We start from the raw sequence: 22,807 nt of genomic DNA, 5'->3' as shown, positions 1-22,807 counted from the left end.
AAACCTTTTCAGAAACTTGAGCATCTGCTTTTCTCCTCCAAGTGGATTTTGAGCTAGAGTAACACGTAAGCACTACAGACTGAGACATAACTGCTGGGGTTGAACATGGGGACAGACTTAGCTTACAACTTTGTCTTCAAAGGTAAGTTTTACTCAGTCAACTGGAGAGCGTTTCTATCTCAGACAGTTTTTACGGTCTGAATGATAATGATAATAATCGTTGGCATGTCATTTTGTCTTGTCACCCTCTTGTTTCTATTAGAGGCATGAATTTGATTAATTTTGTGAATTGGAATAAAAAGTCAATTAATTAATGCAAGCTAAAGGTTTTGGTTGTCTTTCAGTGGTTTTAATTGGGGAATCAGGGGTTGGAAAGAGCAACCTACTGTCAAGATTTACCAAAAACGAGTTCAATCATGACAGCCGTACAACCATTGGAGTGGAATTCAGCACTCGCTCCATTCAAGTGGATAGTATTACCATCAAGGCCCAGATCTGGGACACTGCAGGTCTAGAGCGCTACAGGGCTATTACCTCAGCGTAAGTCACTCATTTCCTTATCTCAAAATATTTTATATCCTTTAATCCTAAGGATATATTATCTGATCGATGCATGTTCTATGTATGAATTCTTATTTAAGATAATGCTGGCTGTGGAATTTGTAGTGATCGATTCAGCATCACACCCAGAACCACTCCTTTTTAAAATCTGGGCAACAGTTAAAAGTATAACCGTATAAAAGTATAAACAGTTATATGTATATGTCTCTTATGCTCACCAAGGCTGATTTATTTAATCAAAATTACATTAAAAAAGGAGTAATACAGTGAAATATTGCTACAACCTGAAATAAGTTTCCATTTTAATATATTTTAAATTTGTAAATTTGTGACATAATAATCATTTAAAATGTAAAAAAAGTAATTTACTACTGTGATACAAAGCTGATTTATCAGCATCATTACTCCAGTCTTCAGTGTCACATGATCCTTCAGAAATATGCTGACTTGCTGCTCAAGAAACATTTCTCATTATTATCAATATTATTGAAAACAATTTTGTTTAATATTGTCGTGTAAGTTTTTTCAGGATTCTCTGATGAATAGAAAGTTCAAAAGAACATCATTTATTTGAAATATAATTATTATATTATAAATTTCTTTGCTGTCACTTTTAATCAGTTTAATGCATTCTTGCCGAATAAAAGTATTAACTTCTTAAAAATGTACTGACCCCAGCATTTTGAATGGTATTGTAGATAATAAAGTAATGAGTTATGATTGTTTATGATTATGAAAAAAAGGACTTTTCTCATCATTGTAAACAAAATAATGAATCAAAAAGCACCTGTTTATGCATATGTAAAAATGAGTCATTTTTGTCTCTTGTAGGTATTACAGGGGAGCTGTGGGTGCGCTGCTGGTTTATGACATCACCAAGCACCTGACGTATGAGAACGTTGAGCGATGGCTAAAGGAACTGTATGACCACGCTGATCCTCATATAGTAGTCATGCTTGTGGGAAATAAAAGTGACCTGGGAAATGTACGCACTGTGCCAACAGAGGAGGCTAAGGTCTTTGCAGGTGTCAATGCATTTCATAACTCTTTGTTTCAGACATTTTAACCCTTAAAGAAAAAGTTCACCAAAATTGTGTCATCATATACTCACCCTCATGTTGTTCCAAACCTGTGTGACTTACTTTCTTCTGCAGAACACAAAAACTTTTTTTTTTTTTGTACATAAAAATGAAAGTCAGTGGGGTCTAATATTGTTTAGATTCTTCAAAATATCTCTTTTGTGTTCCGCAGAGAATAGAAAGGTTTAGATTAGAACAACATAAGTGTAAGATGTTTCATTTTTGAGTGAGCTTTGCCTTTAAGACATACTCAGATAATATGTTATGTTAAATAATTAACCATTCATTTTTAAAAGTTTTATTTATTTGATAAAACAGAGGCCAAAGGCTTGCTTTTTATGGAGACCTCTGCATTAGAGTCAACTAATGTTGAATCTGCCTTTCTTGAAGTTCTAACAGGTGAGTTTTCTTTTACTTTTAAGTTACTGATAAACATAGAAGCACAGCAAAATGTGATGAGATTTACACCCGGCAGCCAAAAGTTTGGATTAATAAGATTGCTTTTGAAAGAAAAAGTAGTCTCTTTTGCTTACCAAGACTGCATTTATTTGATCAAAAGTAAAAACAGTGATATTGTGAAACATTATTACAATTTAAAAGAACAGCTTTCTATTTTAAAATATGTTCAAGTTTATTCCTGCGGTAGAAAGATCAATTTTCAGCAGCCTTTTCTCCAGTCTTCAGTGTCACATGATCCTTCAGAAATCAGTCTAATATGCTGATTTGCTGTGCAAGAAACATTTCTTATTTTCAATGTCATAAACAGTTTTTGCTGCTTAATATTCTTATAGAAACTATGTTACACTACCATTCAAATTTTTAGAGTTAGTATGAAAAACACAAAACGGTTAATACTTCTTTTTAGCAAGGATGTATTAAACCACTTATAATGTTACAAAAGAGTTCTATTTAAAATAAATGCTGTACTTTTCATCAAAGATTCCTGAAAACAATGAACTATGTTTTCCACAAAAATAGTAACCAGCACAGCGGCCTTCAACACTGAGGATAATAAGCATCATTAATAATTGAGCAGCAAATCAGCATATTAGAATGATTTCTGAAGAATCATGTGGCACTGAAGACTGGAGTAATGACTGCTGAATTTACAGGAATAAATAACATTTTAAAATATATTCAAATAGAAACAGTTATTTTAAATTTTAATAATATTTCACAATATTACTGTTTTTTTTATCAAATAAATGCAGCCCTATTAAGCATAATAGACGTCTTTCAAAATCATTTAAAAATCCTCATTATTCCAAAGTTTTGGCCACTAGTGTATGTATAGTATATATAGTAAATATTCTTGACTTTATCTGACTTTAAATGCATGAAGACAATGTTCATTTATGTTTCCTCCATCAGCAATACACAAGAAGGTTGCTAGTAAAGAGGTCACCAGAGGATCGATCAGCGCAGTGACTCTGGGTCAGACTCTGGGCCCCTCCAGCGAGTTTAAGGAGGAGAGACGGTCCTGCTGTAACAGCTCCTGAACAGATGAATGAACATCCAGACAAAGGCATCAAGAGCAAAACAAAGACATTTCCCTGTGACATGGATCCCATCATACCTGCATGGAGGCTTTTCTTCATGCTTGACCCTCACTGGATGTCTTATCAGTGAGCAAAATAAAGAGGGGACCAGCGTTTTTTACTTTTAAAAGATGTAAACAATTGGAACTGATAATGTAAGATTAAGGTAATTATGACTAGACATAGATGTAAATTACTTTGGATGAAACAAACGGTTGTGCTGTATTATGAAACTATTTATATGGTGTGAAATGAACAAAATGTATATTTCAGTATAGACTTCGGGTCTATAAATTATATATAAAAATATAAACACCGCAATCTTTACAACAGAGTAAATAATATTTTGTACTGATCTATGATATGTTGAAAGTATACATTGTAGAATGTCTTTTTACAGTTATACATTTCTCATGGAAGCAATCTATGGCTTATGGATTTTTTATATTTTTGCATTCAATTTTTCATCATTTGTTTTCCAAAAGGGTGAGATCGGAGTTCTTTCGTGCAAGCAAATAATTTCCTATTCATTATAGAAACAGGAAGAAGCTCTGTACACTGCATGCTGCCACTTGCAAAATTCATGATATTAACTGAAACCTTAAGACAAAAAGGTGCTGTTTTAATAAATATAAGGAATTTTATGAAAGCTACAGCAACGTGCGGGACTTCATTTCTTTGCTCTACACATCTGACTTGTTTGTCTATACAAATATTCACACATTTATAGCTTTATTTATTTATTTTTATGCCATCTGAAATGGTACACATTTCCATTTCCAACATTAATATATTTAAACACAAAACAATAATGCAGTTATTATTCAGGCTTAGTCATTAAATCCATAACCATCAAAAACTTTAACTAAATATATTTTTTTTACATTTATTTAAATTTTTTAAATACATACACAACTAATTAGAGTGATTCATTTGAAACATTCTGTAACAATGCTTGGCAATAAGGAGTTTCGCAATTATTGACTGATGCTGATTAATCAATTCTATATCTGCCCATTACATGAAAGTGGAAGAAGTATTCAGAGTGGTAAATCAAAGTTAGATGGTGGTTTTTTTTGTTGATTAGTGACACAAAAGTGACATGAAGGGCTTAATGCTCAGTTCAGTTGATACACACAATCAGTGTCTGCGTATGGAGGCAGATTCAGCTGGAACTTCTTCTCAAGTGCAGGAGGAACAAACCGTCCTCCCAGGAAGTGGTAGCGTCCTTTGAAGTGATTGGCTGCTTTCTTAGGGGCTGTGAGGGAGATGAGCATGTCAGGCTGAATCCCATCAGGACAGCCGTTCTCCACATCCCAACCTAAAGAGTGGAAGAAATGACACATACTTTGTCACAAGATAAACGAGTTGACTTTTTTTATACAATAAAAAATGCTCTTGGCTCATAAATGCTAATCAAAAAGATCAATAAAATCCTTAAACAATATTTTCTACTGAATGCTTGGATTGCAATTAAATTAGTGATTATTTCTTGCACATTGTGATGTGTGTGTGTGTGTGTTCTCACCTGAAGGTATGTCAACGCTAGCAATGGGCACAGTGATTTTCTTTAGTTGGGAGAGGATGTCACCGAACGGCTCTCGCACCGCACCCTTAAAACTGAATCCAAAGATAGCGTCTACCACCAAATTATACACTTCATCGATCACATCAGCCTAAAGACAGCATGAGGAGGAAATACACAACTATTACAAATATCAATTTTAGACACTGCTGTTCAAAGGTTTGGGGTTGGTAAAATGTCTTAATGTTTTTGGAAGTCTCTTATGCTCACTATAAGGCTGCATTTATTTGATCAAAAAGGGTTAGTAAAAACAGTAATATTGTGAAATATTATTACAAATTCAAATAAATGTTTTCTATTTTAATATATTTTAAAATTTAATTTATTCCTATGATGCAAAGCCTGAGTTTTCAGCATCATTACTCCAGTCTTCAGTGTCACGTGATCCTTCAGAAATCAGTCGAATATGCAGATTTTCTGCTCAAGAAACATTTCTTTATCAACATTAAAATCCGTTGTGGTGCTTCATATTTCTGTGGGTAAATCTTTAAAGTCAGTTTTGAGCAATTTAACGCATCCATATTGGATAAGAAAGTTAATTTCTTAAAAAAAAAACCCTTCTATTGACCCCAAACTGTGTAAATATACAAAAATATAAATATAAAAAATACATAATACTAAACTGTCAGCTGGGTGTGCAAATCATAAACAAACAGTACACTAAAGGCTTTTAGCACACTATTTTATCATAGATTAATAAAAAGAAGAAACCTTCGTTATGAGGGATAAACTATCTGCCCACCTACAGTGTAAAAGATGTGGTATTGATTGCTGGGGTTTGTGTTGTACCTCAGGCATCTCTGTCAGGAAGGATATATCCATCTTCTCACACTGGGTGGTAAGATTCAGGAACAGCTGTTTGTTGGGGCGCTTTGGGTACAATACAGAAGGTTCATATCCCTGGGAGATTCACATGCAGTATGAATAAAGTCAATACACCTTCATAAAATATTAGGTTTAATGAAGGAAAGATTGTAAACAGGTGCAGCAAGGTTATTTTCAGCTATAAAATGTACTCACAAACAATTTGAGATGTCTAGCACAAACCAACCCATCTCCACCATTATTTCCTGGTCCACAGATCACCAGAACTCTAGGTGGACTCTTGAGCAGTGATTGTAGAGGATAGCCCTATGAAGCAAAAAACTGCTTTTAATGTGTATAATGCACCACCTAGCTGTATTTGATCCTTTCTGCATGTTATTGGAGCAGCAGATGTACCTTTGACACAGCTGTGGCACAGCTCAGACCGGCCAGCTCCATTAACTGATCCACACTGAAGCTGTACTCATTGAACAGCTCCTCATCAATGTGCTGAGCATCTTCCTGCCTATGAAAGAAAGATTAAATACAAACATTCATGGTTATGTTTGTGCCAGGAACTAAGGGAATACATTCATCACTTAAAGGGAATAGTTCACCCAAATATCAAAATTTGTTGAAAATATATGCGCCCTCAGTTCATCCAAGATTTGGAGAAATGTATCACTTTATCACTTGCTCACCAGTGGATACTCTGCAGTGAATGGGTGCCGTCAGAATGAGAGTCCACAAAAACCATCACAATGATCCAACAAGTAATCCACACCACTCCAGTCCATCAATTAACATCTTATAAAGCAAAAAGCTGTGTGTTTATAAGAAACAGATTCATCATTAAGAGATTTTTAACTTCAATCTTTTGCTTCTGGCTAAAATAAAAGTCCTCTATCCATAATATTACTTTCTCCAGTGAAAAAGTCATCTTGTCTGAATCAGGAGAGAAATATGCACAGATCAAACAGTCCAAAACATGTGATGTGAGAGGACAAAAGGACTTTTCACTGGAAAAGTTTAAAGTTAAAACGTCTTGATGGATTTGTTTCTCACAAACATGCAAGATGTTAATTGATAGACTGGAGTGGTGTGGATTACTTGGGGATAATTGTGATGTTTTTATCAGCTGTTTGGACTCTCATTCTGACAGCACCCATTCACTGCAGAGCATCCATTGGTGAGCAAGAGATGTTATGCTAAATTTCCCAAAATCTGTTTTGATGAAGGAACAAACTCATCTACATCTTGGATGGCCTGAGGGTGAGTAAATTGTTTTATCAAAATTTAATTGCAAACAATGCAACATAATGAATCTTCAATGAAGGGCTACTATAGTTAACTAAAATCATTTTTGTTACTTAAAAAAAAGTATACTTCTTTTTTTAAATGACAAAAACACAACACGATTACTTAAACTTTAAATAAATTAAAAAGAAAATATAAAAACGAATAAAAAATATCATTAAATATAGTATTGCAATGATACTAAAATAACAATGCTTCAGAGCTAAGATCTTGTCCGCCATTAGTGCAATAACCTTTTAAGCAAAACTCAAATGTCAGAGAGACAATTACTGACATTCAAAACAGTAATGTTTCATGTTATGGACTAACTGTACCACTGACAAATCATGACTGACATGCAACAATGCTAATAATGTTAGAGAGAGTGCAGTGCCTTTACACTCACCCCAAGTACTTGATTGTATTGGCCATAGTACAAGCCTGTCTGTGAGCGAGGCCTTTACTGTAGATGTTACTGGAAACATGTGCACATGCGCCTGTATGGGTCAGGACAGAGCCTCCTCGTGATGTCACAAGAAGACCGATTCCAAACAGGGCTCGAACTCCCAACATTCACCTGGTTAAAGCACCTGAACACAGTAATACAATAAGAAAGTTGGCAAGAAATGATGGTGCATGTTGTTGATTTCTGCCTACATAGAGAAAAAAAGAGAAAAATGTTTTCTGGTAACGAGGTCGTTGGCAGACATAGTACCTTATCCAAAAAGTTACTGAACAGATATGCAATATATATTTTTTTGTGTGTAAAGAGGGATTCTATAATGAAAATAATATATATTCATTATATTAATTTGTAGGCTAATATAAATATACATATACAATATGCATAACTAATGCATATAACTCAATGTGAGAAACTAAAATATTTTAGAGCAGTTTAACATGCTACAATCGGGTCAAAAAACTATTACTGGAAGAGTCAACTTATATAAATATACAAAAAGGCAGAAGCATTCAGTACCTGTTAGCAAGTGTGTCTGTATTAAGGTCAAACAGCATTCGTTAACACCAAGAAATGCTCAAGACACCGCCACCAGAACAAAAACAGAGCAAAAAACAATCTTAACAGGATTACAGAACACAACCATGCAGCAGTAAATTAAATAGTTAGGATATTTGCAGCCCTCTGCTGCTGAAACCCAGTAAATAAACAACATCCGGGTTAGTGAACTTGAGTCGCTTTTCATAATAACAGTCTGACTTCTATGCAGTTTTGTTAAAAATGATTTGGTCTAAGTCTAATTGAAATCAAATGAAATAAAATGTAAATAATAATAATAATAATAATAATTGTTGTTGTTGCACATATGCTTGAAAATATGGGACCTTTTGAAATAATTCCTGGCCCTTTCTGTTAATTTATCATTGAATATCATGTATATGTAATGTTTCCATACTGTCAGTCGATTCTTGGAAAATATCCGTGACGTATTTAGCCTTCACATCCGCGTGCTCAGGTCAGGTCTTGTTTTGGTTGGACCCGCACCCCTTTTTCTCAGGTTGTGATGGTATGTTCCGGGCGATTACTAACGCGCTCAGAACGCTGATACTGGGACAGAGTGTATGATAGTCATAAACACTGCATGAATTTAACATTCCCTGGATATGCTGACGCATCACCTGGCTTAAGGTAAACTCGAATTAATTTCAAACGATCGTTATGTTATTTAGTAGAAGAATAAGCTGTTGAGTCTGGATGTAAACAACCGGATTCCCATAAAAGGAAATTTAACTCGAACTTGACTTTTTCTAACGACAGCACAAACCGTCTAGAAATAACGGACTTTTTTCTTGGCGTTTTAAAAAAGGAAAATTGTGACAATAGGGACTAAGTTGTTTTATATTACTATGTTGTTTCATTTTAATGCATTGCGTTTAATTTATTGTTTATTATGCGAGTATTTATTTTTGAGCTTAGTTAATATCATTTAAGAAACCCAGAAAGTAGTTCACATTCTTTATTTATTGTTTGTTTGTGTATTTGTGGAAGACTGGATGTGATATTCACACTGATTCAGTATTAAGTTTCTAGATAAAGATCACGGTGTTAAAAAAACAAACAAAAAAAAACTGTCATTTCTTTATAAGAAGAAAACATGCAAGCTTTTTTCTTCTGCTGTTTTAAACACAATATGACTTTGAATCTTGCATGGAATGAATAAAGCCATTCCATTCTATTCATTTTATTTTATATATATACACACACATATATATATATATAAATATGTATATATATATATATATATATATACTGCATGTATATATATATATGTGTGTGTGTGTGTGTGTATATATATAGTGTATATATATATGTGTGTGTGTGTGTGTGTATATATATACACACACACACACACACACACACAAACACACACACACACACACACACACATATATATATATATATATATATATATATATATATATATATATATATATATAGTGCAAGTACAAGTTTTATCATATGACACCATCACAATGCTTTCTGTTTTAGTTAAAGTGTCTCAGAATTATATTATTTCATGAAACAGCAATTTTTGGATGCTGTAACACTGTTGGTATGTCCCCATTGATTGATCTCAGAGCAGCGGGGCTTTTACATCCAGGCGGACACTCATGGAAAGCTGCCATGGAAAAGCCCATTGAATTATGTCTGTGGATAGCTGCTGTCTATAAATTACCAAAGAGATGAGGGCCTGTTTGCCTGGCTTAGACACATGCTGTAAAGATCCATGAAATGACCGGAGACCAATCTGCACAGAGCAGCAGCAATGCACTCACAAACTGAAGTGGCAGTGTAATATCAATCTGTGGATGAGTGCCGGGTGCATGTTTTGCTGTAAATTAGCCTTATTACATAAAGATACTTATTGTGCTTCCATGGTCATGGCTGCTGCACTTCAATAAAGCCGTCATGTTTTCCAGCAAGAGCTTTTAGTGAATCATGTTTGTCTCTTAGGATACCATAGTAGATTATAATGTAGACCAGATGCTTTAGATTTTTTAAACATCTGTTAAAAGCATCTGTAAAAGCCTGAGTAAGAAAATCATGTGATTTGTGGATGGATATAATTGTTGTCTTGGTAAATGTATACTGGCTTTTGTGTATTGTGGATCATTGTCGCTGTCCAGTGCTGAAATCAGTTCCCATTGTAGACTGGAGATTTGTGGAAATATTCCTTAGAATTATCCATAGAATTAAAATAAAATTGAAAACATAACATATATAATCAGAAAAGTTAGAATTTTGTCCATTTAATCTAGCAAACTTATTATTGTTTTATCTTCGCCATGTGTGGATATGTGATTACATGTGATATTGTGATTATTAAACCATTCCCTGGCTGGTTTATGAATTTGTGCAGCAAAATAAGTCTGCATATGGAATGTGATTCATTTCAGTTAGCATGTTAGTTTACCTCAATATCATTTCTTCATACCTAGAGAGAAATGTAAGTTAAAGTGGCACAGTTTCTCCCACTCTTCCCTTTATTATTTTGGTGGTGCAAAAAGACTTGAAGTCTGCTTGCAGATAATCCATATGCTGTGAGTTTGCATATATTTCTATAATAAGTATTGATACTGCTACTCTCCTAGAAGAAACCCAGCATGCTGTCTTAAATAATTGACCAAAGAGAGAGATTTATTTTTAATCTACCTTTGTCTAAACTGTGCTGTGGATAAGAAGAAAAATAATGTTTTTTGACCAGTGTCTTTTGCAGTTTTCTTGATGTATGTATTTTTAAATTCATTAGTTATGGAAATTGGCATTCATGTAGTAATTGGCTTCATCCTGCATCTGTAAGTAATGGCTGTTTGTTATTCTCTCCCGGAGGCCACGTCCCCTCCAATCTGGCATGCACTTTGGTATGCCCCTGCTGTTGTGTGATATATGGACCAGATGCTTACTAATGAGGCTCATTAGTGACTAGAGATTAGTCCAATGCAAAGGTGTGTACTTTGTATTTATACCTTGTCAAGTCACATTTATTTATACAGTTGTCCAATCTGCTTCACAGAAATGAACTAAAATAACACTATTACAAAATTCATCACTTATAAAATCACATCAATTTCAGCTGTAAAGCATCTCTACAAAATACAGTTGTCATTATTCAGCTCAATTTATTTCAGTGTTTATTCAGTTTGGTTCAATAACAGTCTTAGTATTGCAAAGTTGATCAGTTATGAAACAAATTCAATTTAGCTATAAAGCAGCTCTACAGAACACAGTTGTATATTTAAGCTCAATTAGGTCCAATGCTGATACAATTCAGTTCAATGATGATGTTTCAGTGTTTCAAAGTTAATCAATTTTGCAACAAATTTGATTCTGCTATAAAGCAGCTCAACAGAAATCACACTATAATGGATTTCATGCATGCAGGGTAATACAGTGAATTTATTTTATATGCATCAGCCTGAGATCCTCAGTGTTTAGTCATGGTTATGGACAATTTGATTATAGTGCACTGGTTCTGTTTTTATCCCAGGCGAAACAATTACCGTTGTCATTTCGTGCAGCGTCTTACTGTAATGAAACCAGATGGCCAGAAGGTCATCCTCAATTAAGGAAATCCATTTCCATTCATAAAGTTACCCATTATCGTCTTCAGTTAATGTCCCCATTTCTTTTCATCAATATTAATACCAGAAGCCATTCTAATCCTGCTGTCCATTGTGTACAGGCTGCTGCTTTCATGCTTTCCCAATCTAATCCCATCCCAGAGATTAAACGCATATCCTTTAGCTTGATGTATTAAAATCTTGGCTAGTAGAATAGCAGGGGGTTTACCAGCCTACATCTTACACAGGCAGTATTCGTACATTATTGATACACTCTGCTTGGACGGGCAGCCCTAGTTGACATATGTCTTATCTCACCACTGATCTCATTAGCTAAAAAAGATTTTGACAATCACAAGAAGTTTTGGGACCCTTGCTAGTGCAAGGCTTTGCTGGTTTTGAAATTAGACCTGTGCTATAGTAGCTGTCTGCAAATATTTGAATAATATGAATATATTCATTGTTATGCATTTAAATGGAGAGAGAAAGAGAGAGAGAGAGAGATGAAAACAGGACTTATAGGATTTAGCATTTTAATATCCTTCAGCGCAGGTCTATTAAAGCTGATTCTTGGTTTCTTATTGAAAATATAATTGAGTTAGCACAAACTTAGCTCTAGTGTCTAGTGTCAGCCAAAGTGGACAACACTCTCAAAATAAAGGTTCTATATCAATGGTTTCATGAGGAACGTTTAACATCCATGGAAACTTTCTATTGCAGAAAAGGTTATTTATAGTGGAAAATGGTTTGTTAAAATGTTCTTTACAAGACAAAAATGATTCTTTTAAGAACTGTTCACAGAAAGAATTTTTTGGGGAACCAAAAATGGTTCTTCTATGGCATTTCTGCAGAACCACCCTTTTGGAACCTTTATTTGTAAGAGTGAATATTAATTTACATGTCGTTGTGACGAGTGGGGCGGGGCCGAGAAATCCAGGCCTGGTCCTCTCATCTTGGACTGCCGTCACTACTCCTTTTATCCTTCCGGAGCTCCTCCATGGGACTCGAGACCGGTGAGTGGCGCAGGTGTCGCTCATTACCACTTTCACTCCACCGGCCTCGCTCTGTTGCCACGGCTCTCTGCCCCGTCCCACTCACAGTCACAGTCATCTTCTGCACTTTGGTAAAATTATTTAACCTTAGACTGACAAGAAATCTACAAGCGAATTCCTTGGTAAACACCATCTGGGGCCGGATTCACTAAACATTCTTAAGAAGAAATTCCTTCTTAACTGCCGTTTTCTTCTTATTTTTTAACTTGAGAAAAAAGTTAAGAATATTTTGTATTCCCAAAGATCCATCTTAAGAATATTCTTATCTTTTTTCTTATGATTGTTCTTCAGACACAACCTAAGAAGAATTCAAATTCTTGAAAAGAATCTTTTTAAAAATCATCGTAAATAACTTCTTAAATTTAGGACAGCCCCAGACTGATCTTAAATCCCAAACAGTAAGAATTATTTATTTAATTTATTGGGTTATTTCAAATTAATTACTATATTTAAGCATTACAACAACAGCTACATATAATACAGGACTAGGGATGTGCACTAGTTTTCTGAAGTGATCGATGAACGTTGATGTAAACATGATCGGTCATTATGATTAGCCTATGTGTGATGCTGCTTTTTGCTGACTTCAAAACTCAGTAGCAACTCTAAAACGAGTCAGATTTTAGGGAGCTTTAATTGAACGCTTTTAATTTAAGTTTATAAATACGGCATAATCTTTGGGACTATTCAGCGCATATGAACCCGCAGGACGCATATGCTGTAGAATCGCAGACACACATACCGGAAGCGTTCACTCAGAACACAGCACAAACATTAATGAAACATATCGCTGCAGTTTGAGAGAGGCTATTTTTAAAGTAACTGTTCAAAAACACCCCGCATAAAAAACGTGAACCTGAGCGCCAGTCAAACTCGCGACGAAAAAAGTGTGCATTCTTATTATGATTATTAGGGTAATGTTTTTATAAAGTCTATGGCTAATCTGCAGGAAGCGCAAGAAGACAATAGTCTGATTTTTATTTTTATTTTTATTTTTTATCAGTGCCTCGTGTATTAATTCAGATAACTGCTGTTGTTTTCTTCTTAAGAAATATAAGAATATATTTGAGAACTTATTAAGAATTTTTCAAGAATTGCACTTAAGAACATTCTTACGAACTTCGTGGAATTTATCTTAAGAAATTTCTTAATTTATTTCTTAAGATTTTCGTGAATCTGGCCCCTGGTTGGTAATTATAGTGGACAGAAAACAAACCTTGTCTGTTGACGAAAGTACCGAGCTACCTCAGATTTTGCTCAAGGCTGTTGATGGTCAGCTGTAATTTTCTCAGCCATACAGGTCACATTTACAGAGATGAGGTTATTGGTTCTTGGATTTTTTTTTAAACCTGATACCATGAGATGGTGATTGAACCTCACCCTGTAACCATACTCTCCACCTACAGGTTCACTCCATAGAGCTGGCCTATCGCTGTCATTGTGTCACCTATCCAACACAGGATAACAAGGACCCAGAATGTTCAGCACAAAGAGGTCAGTGGTTTACAGGGTTTTTACATGCATTGTTTTTGTTTATCTCTGTTATCAGTGCTGTTTTAGGAGTCAAGCATACATGAATATTATGTATATGTATGTATACTAAGGGTTAAATGTATGTTCAAAACACTAAAGGTTTGTTCACTCCAAGGGCAATAACTATAAAGTTTGAATAATTGTTCAAATTATGAGAATATGGTCACATTTGGAACACTACAAATGTAACAATTATAACAAAGAGGAACAATGTCACTGGAATTACTTTCAGGATGATTTTTTTTAACTGATGAATGATAAAACCATTGACAGCCAATTAGAGTCCATCCTGTTTTAAAGAGCTTGAGCATTTAATGTGGCAGTCACCAAAACTGCAGCTCATGCTTAAAATAAACTGAACATTATCGTGCTAATATAGTTATCGTTATAGAACTAGTTATTGTAAAAAAAAAAAAAAAAAAAAAACATTAGCAGCTGCATAGCAACAACTTGCCAAACATTTGTTTTCTTTAGAAAACTAGTTTTGTGATTATTGGGTACAAAGAAGGATCATGCATTTACAGGCTGATTTGAAGACAAATGCCAAAGAGGAACAAGGCAGTGTGTCCACTAAAACATTTGGTTCCCCTACTACTAGCATATTTTTTCAGTTGTTTTCAATGGAAGCGCCACATGTTTAAAAATGCTAGCCATGTGACATGCCAGAGAGCTTGCCATTTTTTCTGGTCTCCAACTGGGCAGCGCTCATCGATGTCACTTTTTACCCAATCACAGTGAAGGAGGGACGAATATCACCAACTATCACATTCTATTTATACAATGACTGAACAACAGTGGAGAAGGAAATATTGCTGGTCTTCTGTACCAGATGACGTCTCCAGACTACAACATTAATATGAAAAATATTGGGACATTTCATTCATTGTTATTGGGTCTAGCTAAACACTGCACATATAAAGCACTCTCAAGAGCCCATGGCTGGGCGTTTTCAGCTGGCTAAAAATTCTATAGTGGACACACAGTCTAATGTGGCTGAAATGACATACAAAAATAAAGATAATTTTGTTAAACTTGTTTGCACACATTTAAACAATCATGTTTAGTGGTAGACGTATAGAAAAGTGGCATTTAAACAATCATGTTTAGTGGTAGACGTATAGAAAAGTGGCAACAATGGACATTAGTTTTTGCAATGGCTGGTGGTCTTTCTATTTGATGTATGGACCAAAAATAACATTATAAATATTTGTTTAACTTGCATTCAGAACATATGCATCATAAAATTATCGACTGAACATGAATCAATACGACTGCTTGATTTGATGTTTAAGAATTGTAAATGAAAGCACACAGTCAGGCACACACGAAAGTAGATTGCGATGCTCTTAGAGATGTTGGAGTGCGAGGCAGAGCAGGTTGGTGAGTTTTCTGAAAGTGAACTTTGTGATGAGAATCAACCCCCAAGAGATAAGAGGAGGTTATCATTTAAATGGCATAGACCCCAGGTGAAAGTAATCCTGGATTCTAATAAATGCAGGCTGATCATGAGGTATTGCTGAAACATAAGTAGGGCACTTGAATTTTTGCTTTAGCCCTGTAATGCATCATTAGGAGGTTGAAGCGTAAAAATCTCAAGAAGATTACATATTCCTCTTTAACCCCTAACACAAACCTCTTCCCCCACACCTCACCCTACCACACAGCTGTCATCCTGCGTGATGGATGCCGTAATCTGGATTCTTCTATATGCACTTTCCATTCCAGTATTCTGAGGATGAAATATTCTTTTCAGGGCTTCCAGACGTGCTCTAATGGTCAACCCAATTGCATTAAAGAGGGCTGACTCCATTTCTGTTTTATTGATGACTGCTTTCTGGGACTGTTAAATGGCCTGTTTTATTTATATATTGTTTGATATTTCTTCCTTTGTGCCAGTCAGAATGCATTCATGCCTTTTTCAGCAGCGTTTCAGGATGTTTGGAAGGGAGTCCAAGGTCCTTTGAGGTTTAGTGTTATTTTTACCTGCAGCAGTACCGGGCTGTTATCTCTGCGAGAAACTGTGATGAATTGCTTGGAAAAAAATATATAATTAATTTTTATAGCTTTCGGTTGATTATATTAAAGACTCAAAAGGGTGATTTGATGAGAATAGACATGAGATAGAGATAGAAATGTTCATTTTGAATGGTTCTCCTAATGGCAGTATTTTCAAGCCTCATCTCTGGATTTGTCCCGGCTAACGGAGTAACTACGCAAATACATGACGTAAGGCTAGAAAAGAAAGGTATTGGTTTACAGCTTTCAGGTGAACAAGGATCACAGTGGCAGGTTTAACTAATCACTAATCTAAATAAAGCTGAGAGATGTTTCAGCTTTACCTGATTAACTGAAGACATACTGTCTGTTTTCGAACAGAAAAAAACATCTGTTACTACAGTATTTGGTTACAGGTGTTTAGTTTGGGGGGAAAAAAACAACTGTTAGAAACAGCAAACATGCTAAAGATTGAGTATTTAATTTAATAGTGTTAATATTAAAGAGCACATCCTAACAACATGTGTTGTTTGTTCAAATAAATTATTTAAGGAGTTATTATTTAATGAGCTGTTGCCATATTGCTGAGGTGCTCATGCGGGCGACACTAGTTTGAGTCTGGCTCGCATCTTAATCTTGTCTTATCCGATCATTTTCTGTGGTTTCTATACAAAATTAACCAAAAATATAATTTTGAGAAGGGTCATAGTGTCATGGTGCTCCCATCGGGATGCAGGTTTGAATCCAGCAAGTGTAGTTTCCTGGGTTATTATAGTTAACTAAAACTATAAAAAAAATTGTTACTTGAAATAAAATAAATGTTAATTTAAAAAAAAAAAAAGAACTTATTTTATTTTAGCTAGTTGCCAGAGCAACATGTCTCATTTTTGTTTAATTTATCTTTTTATTTTAAAGTAACTAAAACTAAAATAAAAAAATCTATATGGACATATACACTCACCGGCCACTTTATTAGGTACACCTGTTCAATTGCTTGGTAACACAAATTGCTAATCAGCCAATCACATTGCAGCAACTCAATGCATTTAGGCATCTAGATGTGGTATAGACGACTTGTTGAAGTTCAAACCGAGCATCAGAACGGGGAAGAAAGGGGATTTAAGTGACTTTGAATGTGGAATGGTTGTTGGTGCCAGACGGGTTGGTCTGAGTATTTCAAAAACTGCTGATCTACTGGGATTTTCATCTCTAGGGATTACAGAGAATGGTCTGAAAAAGAGAAAATATCCAGTGGTTGGCAGTTGTGTGGATGAAAATGCTTTGTTGATGTCAGAGGTCAGAGGAGAATGGGCAGACTGGTTAGAGATGATAGAAAGGCAACAGAAACTCAAATAACCACTCGTTACAACCATGGTATGCAGAATACCATCTCTGAACGCACAACACGTCGAACCCTGAAGCAGATAGGCTACAGCAGCAGAAGACCACACCGGGTGCCGTTCCTGTCAGCTAAGAACAGGAGACAGAGGCTACAATTCACACAGGATCACCAAAATTGGACAATAGAAGAGTGGAAAAATGTTGCCTGGTCTGATGAGTCTCGATTACTGCTGCGACATTCAGATGGTAGGGTCAGAATTTGGCGTAAAGAACATGAAAGACAAATTCATAATATATAAAGAAAACTATAATAGTATCCCAGTGATACTAAAAACAGTGGTTGTTTCCTAATCAGTTTCTCTTTTAATACTAAGGTAAAAAAGTACAGTTAAAAAACTGAAGTACAGAATTAGATACACCACCATTCAAAGAAATGTTTCTTGAGCATATTCAAATGATTTCTGAAAAATCATGCGATACTGAATACTGGAGTAATGGCTACTGAAAATTCAGCTTCACCATCACCGGAATAAATTACTTTTTAAAATGTATCTAATTTGAAAAAATATTTCACAATATTACTGTTTTTACTGTATTTTGGATATTATCATACATTATTGGTGAGCATAAAAGGCTCTGTAGAGGCTTGAACAGTAAGTTTTATAGCAAAGACTATAACCAGAGTGATGCTATGCCTTCTCCACAGATAGTGTTTTAAGATGAAAAGCATTTCTTGTGGGATAAATGAAACATGCAGTCCCATCTGAATTATGCAAGAGGACAAAAAAAAAAAAATATTTTAGGAAGGCAATACTATAGGGCATTTTTTTGATGTGAAGCCCTATATAGTGCATATCCTTTTAAACATAATCACCCATGCACACAGTTTGTGGCTGTGCAGAGGCCCCTAACCACAGAGCTTAAACCGCACAAACAATGAGCACTCTGCTAATTCAGAGTGACTGTTCTGTAGATGCGTTTAATTCACTCACTGCACTTCCTAGAAAAAGTTTTAAAGACCTCCTGAAAAAGGAAGACATGCTTTCCTTGAGAAAAAGATCAGTAAAGTGGAAGAAGACCCTGAGGTTCTTAAAATATTGCATTGAAATGTGTGTATAGGTAACTTACATACCAGTGTAACTATTAAAAATTACTATACTGAGAACTTGCCTTTAGGCCTTCCTTAATTTGTAACAAATCTTTTTATTTTTGGACTGATTCATCCTCTAAGATAGTCGTCTGTAGAGTTAAACTATCTCCAACCTTGCTTAATTTAGTTTGACTTTTCAAAGACTACTTAATTTAGTCTGTCGTTTGCAGAAAGGCAGGAAACTTTTCAATAACAAGAGTGTCTACCTATGAGAGCATGAAGGAACACAAAGTACTTTTCTTAGAGTGGATTATGCAGCTTGTACTAGAAACTCAAGTGCTTGCGTAATAAGCTTGGAGACCTCGGCTGATGCTTTGAGAGGGATGAGGGGGGAGAAAAGCATCAGATGAAACAGTGCAATTTATAGTCATATTGAAATTAGCTTGGCATTGCTGAGAAACTTATGCAAAGAATATGTATTTAATTTCAGCATGAAATAATTTAATATTGCATCCAAATCTCCAGAGAAATACCATCATTTGAATACACTCCAAATGGACTTCCTTTTTTTTTTTTTATACTGAAGGGCACATTTATAGTAATCTGAATTCTGTTTGACTGGTTGAACAGAGCAACCTCTCAGCAAAATTGATTGGTTTCTGTCTAACAGAGTGTCCTTGCTGGCTTTTAATAGAAATGCTGAATGTCTTTCTGCTTGGCTTGTTAAATTCTGCATATTTCGAGCTCTGCTTTTCATTTGATGGTATTTAAATATGGCTGAATAATCAAATCATTTTATTAGCATTAGGATGAGATTTTATTACGAGTGACTGATACAAATTGTGGGCCAAAATAGAAATAAAACTAAAATAGAAATCCTTTTAATAAGTATTTTAAAATTTGTTTTGCTTCTCAAATTACATTTTAATTTTATGCTATTAAAAATGAAAATCCAGTTTCAATCTCAGATGGTTGGAAAAGGCATGAATTCATTGGTGAAAAGATGTAGGAAGCCTAAAATGATCCTAACTGAATATTTTTTTCCCTCTTTTCTTGTTTTTACTTGTAATTTAGCCATATTAATTTGATTATTTTATTGATTTTTTTTTTTTTTTTAATTTGGCATTTAGCTATGTTTTTCCCCTGCTGAAGGTGACGCTGTCAAAACAGATCTGTAATCTGTAACTGCTCTAAGAAACAAATACTGTTTTACTACAGCAGTGCTATAGCCTCATTAAAAAGGCTAAGTTGATGGCTAAGGCCAAGTCATGATAAAGTATATCTAAAATTGCCCATTGCACATGAAATAAAGCCATGTAAAGTCAATTCAAAAAGCCAAGTCATGCAAATTAATTTGCTGCATTAACAGTTAGTTCCAGAAATCTTTTTCTTCTGCTATTTTAGACTCATTTGTGCATTTCCACCTTGGCTTTTTTCTTGTTAGTGTTTGTTTTTGTACAACATTCAACAATGACCCAGTTCCAGACTTTGATGTCAGAAACTGTTCGAGGAAGGCACAGAATGTGAATATTTAATATTGCTCATCATCAGGCATGTACAATAACAAGCTCACTGCTGGGTTTAACCATTTTGTTGACATTGTATTGAATTGGTGATGGTGCTATTTAGAGACCTTACTTTTATATGTTTGCATGTAAGTCTCTTAAATTTTTTGAATAGGGAAAATTTGAAAAATTTTGTTATGCCTTGAAAGGCTCTCAACTTCTACTTGCATTTGGCTGAAAATATAACAAGACATTTAGGTAATATATAAATCAGAACAGTAATACTCAGATAAAGGTTAGTTAATATTTTACTTCCTAATAAGATCAGCTCCCACAGGGCATCAGTCTTCCACCTGCTGCTGTTATGTAATATTTAAGAAGTTTTTGTCAGCAGGAGTTTGAGTAGCTTAAAATATGTCATAATCTCAGTTAATGCTCTCTTTCCCCTCGCTAAACGTTCCATGCTGATGCAGAAATATTATGAATGATAACTGGTAGTTTTAATGCATTAATCTTTTTGTCACTTAACAGTGTTCTTTTTTTTTTTTTTTTTTAAGCTTTTTCAAATACTTGAAAAGGGATTGTCCAGTGAACCCAACATTCAAACTTGCTGTCACTTACAACCTACACTGTTTTATTCAATGAGCTTAATATGTGTTTTATGATTTATTTAGAAATTTTCGTGTCAAAAGCAACAGTGCAGCAGTTTACATGCAAATAGCGTTTTTCAAGGAATTTGTTCAGATTGTTTCATGAGTGAGACCCTAAACAAAGATTATTGAAGTAGGCCTTCTTTTTACAAAAGAATACCATTTCAGTTTTTCTCCTTTAGAATTTCAATTATTGTTTAAATTTACTAGCAGTTAAAACAAAAAGTTGTTGTTTTTACAACAGTTTTTTCATTGTGTATGATACATTTACTTGTTACTTTGTGCTAAATAGTGAACTAAAATAATAATAATAATAATAATAATAATAATAAAAAAAACAGAAATTGCATTAATTTCACAAATAACAGCATTCTTATGATCATGGATTAGCTGGGAAATGTTAGGAAATTGTAACTTCACCTCACAAGTTTTTATTGGATGCAATTGACAAAATTGTAAAAAATCTAGTTTCAATCTCAAATGACAGGACAAGCATGGAAATCCATTGGTGAAAACCCTGAAAGTATCCTTTCGGTTAGTTTTTTTTTTTTTTTTGGTCCCACTTTATATTAAGTGGCCTTAACTACTATGTACTTGCATCAAAAAATAAGTACAATGTACTTATTGTGATCATATTGTATTGCAAAACTCTTCTGCTGCTATTGAGGTGGAATATGGGTAAGGTTAGGGACAGGTTTGGTGGTATGGGTAGGTTTAAGGGTGGGTTAAGGTGTAAGGGATGGGTCAACAGTGTAATTATAAATGTAATTACAGAAAATAATTACATATTTAATAACAAAAAGGTATTTTTAAAATATAAGTACAATGTAAAAACATGTATGTACACAATAAGTACTTTGTACAAAATGATTAATTAAAATGTAAGTACATAGTAGTTAAGGCCACTTAATATAAAAGGGGAACCTTTTTTTTTTTCCGGTTTTCTTCATGTAAGGTTTCTTTTGTCAGTTTTGGAAATTCTCAAATCACAACCAGTTATAGTAGGCAGTTCTGCAGATGAATGGTTACCTGGGTGTTGTTGATAAACTCTTACATAAAGAATGCTGTTGACATGTAGAAGTCTTCTGGTGAGCAGTTTCACATCTACCGTGACAATTGCCTGTTGTAAATGAGAGTATATCCATTAGCTGATAAGTTCAGCCCAGATTTATGGCGTCTTAATGTCTCCCTATGGGACAATAAATCAGGTGATCTAGCCGTGAGAATGAAGCCCTCATTTACCAATGTCAACAGCAATATCCTTTAGCAACCTGTTTTAGTTTTTCAGTGTTTATTGACATTACCATGATGCTTTTCAATATCGATGTCTGAGATTGCTGAGCTCGAACATGAGTAACACATTATTTGTTAATTCCTAAAAAGACCTATGAAATGGTCTTAGCAGTATTATGCTTTCTATTGTCCTGGAGTTGTGTGTCTTGAGCTCATTGCTCGGGTGAATGAGTGAGTTTGAGTCTTCAGACTGTGCTTTCTGGATCTAGGTCAGTTCATCTGGACAGGGCTGCCTGTCTGTCTCCATCACTTATGCTGTTCGTAGCCAGTGGTCGTCGGCTTCCTCCTTTACTGCACTTTTTACTGTCACTTTACTGTCACTTTGGATCAATGTAAAGCATCCTAGCTGATTAAAAGTATTAATTACTTAAAAAAAAAATCAGTCAATCAGTCAAATTTGATTTATTTTAAAATGTATTTATAAAATTTGAATAAAAATATTTATTGCAGAAATTGTCTTTTAAATTGAGTGCATATTTTTCCTTTCTTTATTCTAGGTTGAAGAAAAAGTCCCAGTCAGTAGACATCCCCGGTGAGGGTTATGCTGGTTCTCTTGTCAAAGACCTGCTGGCATCGCCCCTCATACAGAATGTGGCCAGAACAGCCATAAGTGAAGAAAAGGGGATCAGTACCACTAACATCCAAAAGGCTCGTAGTCCACGTCGTGGAGAGCTCAAGCGAGGGTATACCATAGGTGCGTGAGATCTTCTTCACTAACCTTTCTGCCAGTTTTGTTGGGTTTCAGTCTGTTCTTTAGGGACAGATTTGGATTTCCTGTGGCTTCCTGAGCAAAACAGCCTATCTTATGTTATTATTTCAGTATTTCTTTTGTATTTTTATTATTTCAGTATTAATCACACAATGTATTTGTTTTTTGTTTTCATCTAATTATAAATACTTA

The 22,807-nt window shown here is 34.7% G+C and overlaps 3 protein-coding genes across 3 annotated transcripts in view; 2 read left to right on the top strand and 1 right to left on the bottom strand.

Annotated features, from left to right (window-relative positions):
* The first annotated feature begins 99 nt into the window (after nucleotides 1-99).
* On the top strand, nucleotides 100-3,837 carry LOC109054082 (ras-related protein Rab-25-like). The gene is made up of 5 exons (XM_019071392.2): nucleotides 100-142; nucleotides 345-540; nucleotides 1,393-1,586; nucleotides 1,959-2,039; nucleotides 3,012-3,837. Exons 1-5 carry the CDS (start codon nucleotides 106-108, stop codon nucleotides 3,137-3,139), a joined length of 636 nt encoding a protein of 211 aa, XP_018926937.1. The 5' UTR covers nucleotides 100-105; the 3' UTR covers nucleotides 3,140-3,837.
* A 61-nt stretch (nucleotides 3,838-3,898) lies between these two features.
* Nucleotides 3,899-8,054, bottom strand: LOC109054106 (NAD(P)H-hydrate epimerase). The gene is made up of 7 exons (XM_042776321.1): nucleotides 7,846-8,054; nucleotides 7,270-7,453; nucleotides 5,985-6,093; nucleotides 5,784-5,894; nucleotides 5,553-5,663; nucleotides 4,707-4,854; nucleotides 3,899-4,499 (listed from the first exon to the last, which is right to left on the bottom strand). The coding sequence occupies exons 2-7, from the start codon at nucleotides 7,434-7,436 to the stop codon at nucleotides 4,297-4,299; spliced, it is 849 nt and encodes a 282-aa protein (XP_042632255.1). The 5' UTR covers nucleotides 7,437-7,453; nucleotides 7,846-8,054; the 3' UTR covers nucleotides 3,899-4,296.
* A 307-nt stretch (nucleotides 8,055-8,361) lies between these two features.
* The window catches only part of LOC109111975 (oxidation resistance protein 1-like), a 49,989-nt gene continuing 35,543 nt past the window's right edge, over nucleotides 8,362-22,807 (top strand). The window contains exons 1-3 of the mRNA XM_042776327.1: nucleotides 8,362-8,514; nucleotides 13,906-13,993; nucleotides 22,404-22,600. Of these exons, the coding sequence (XP_042632261.1) occupies nucleotides 13,977-13,993; nucleotides 22,404-22,600 (214 nt within the window). The 5' untranslated portion in view covers nucleotides 8,362-8,514; nucleotides 13,906-13,976. The remainder of the gene's footprint in view (nucleotides 8,515-13,905; nucleotides 13,994-22,403; nucleotides 22,601-22,807) is intronic.

This window comes from Cyprinus carpio, chromosome A19, assembly GCF_018340385.1.
Source record: "Cyprinus carpio isolate SPL01 chromosome A19, ASM1834038v1, whole genome shotgun sequence".
NCBI lineage: Eukaryota > Metazoa > Chordata > Actinopteri > Cypriniformes > Cyprinidae > Cyprinus > Cyprinus carpio.
This window is presented reverse-complemented; position numbering and strand designations above follow the sequence as displayed.

What these genes read in the sequence shown, in the direction of transcription:
- LOC109054082 (XM_019071392.2), top strand. Translation starts at nt 106, where the DNA reads ATGGGGACAGACTTAGCTTACAACTTTGTCTTCAAAG. An exon ending in TACAGGGCTATTACCTCAGC is followed by an intron (nt 541 to 1,392) that starts GTAAGTCACTCA and finishes TGTCTCTTGTAG; the next exon opens with GTATTACAGGGGAGCTGTGG. An exon ending in GGAGGCTAAGGTCTTTGCAG is followed by an intron (nt 1,587 to 1,958) that starts GTGTCAATGCAT and finishes TTGATAAAACAG; the next exon opens with AGGCCAAAGGCTTGCTTTTT.
- LOC109054106 (XM_042776321.1), bottom strand. Translation starts at nt 7,436, where the DNA reads ATGTTGGGAGTTCGAGCCCTGTTTGGAATCGGTCTTCTTGTGACATCA. An exon ending in AATACAATCAAGTACTTGGG is followed by an intron (nt 6,094 to 7,269) that starts GTGAGTGTAAAG and finishes TTTCTTTCATAG; the next exon opens with GCAGGAAGATGCTCAGCACA. An exon ending in TAGCGTTGACATACCTTCAG is followed by an intron (nt 4,500 to 4,706) that starts GTGAGAACACAC and finishes TCCACTCTTTAG; the next exon opens with GTTGGGATGTGGAGAACGGC.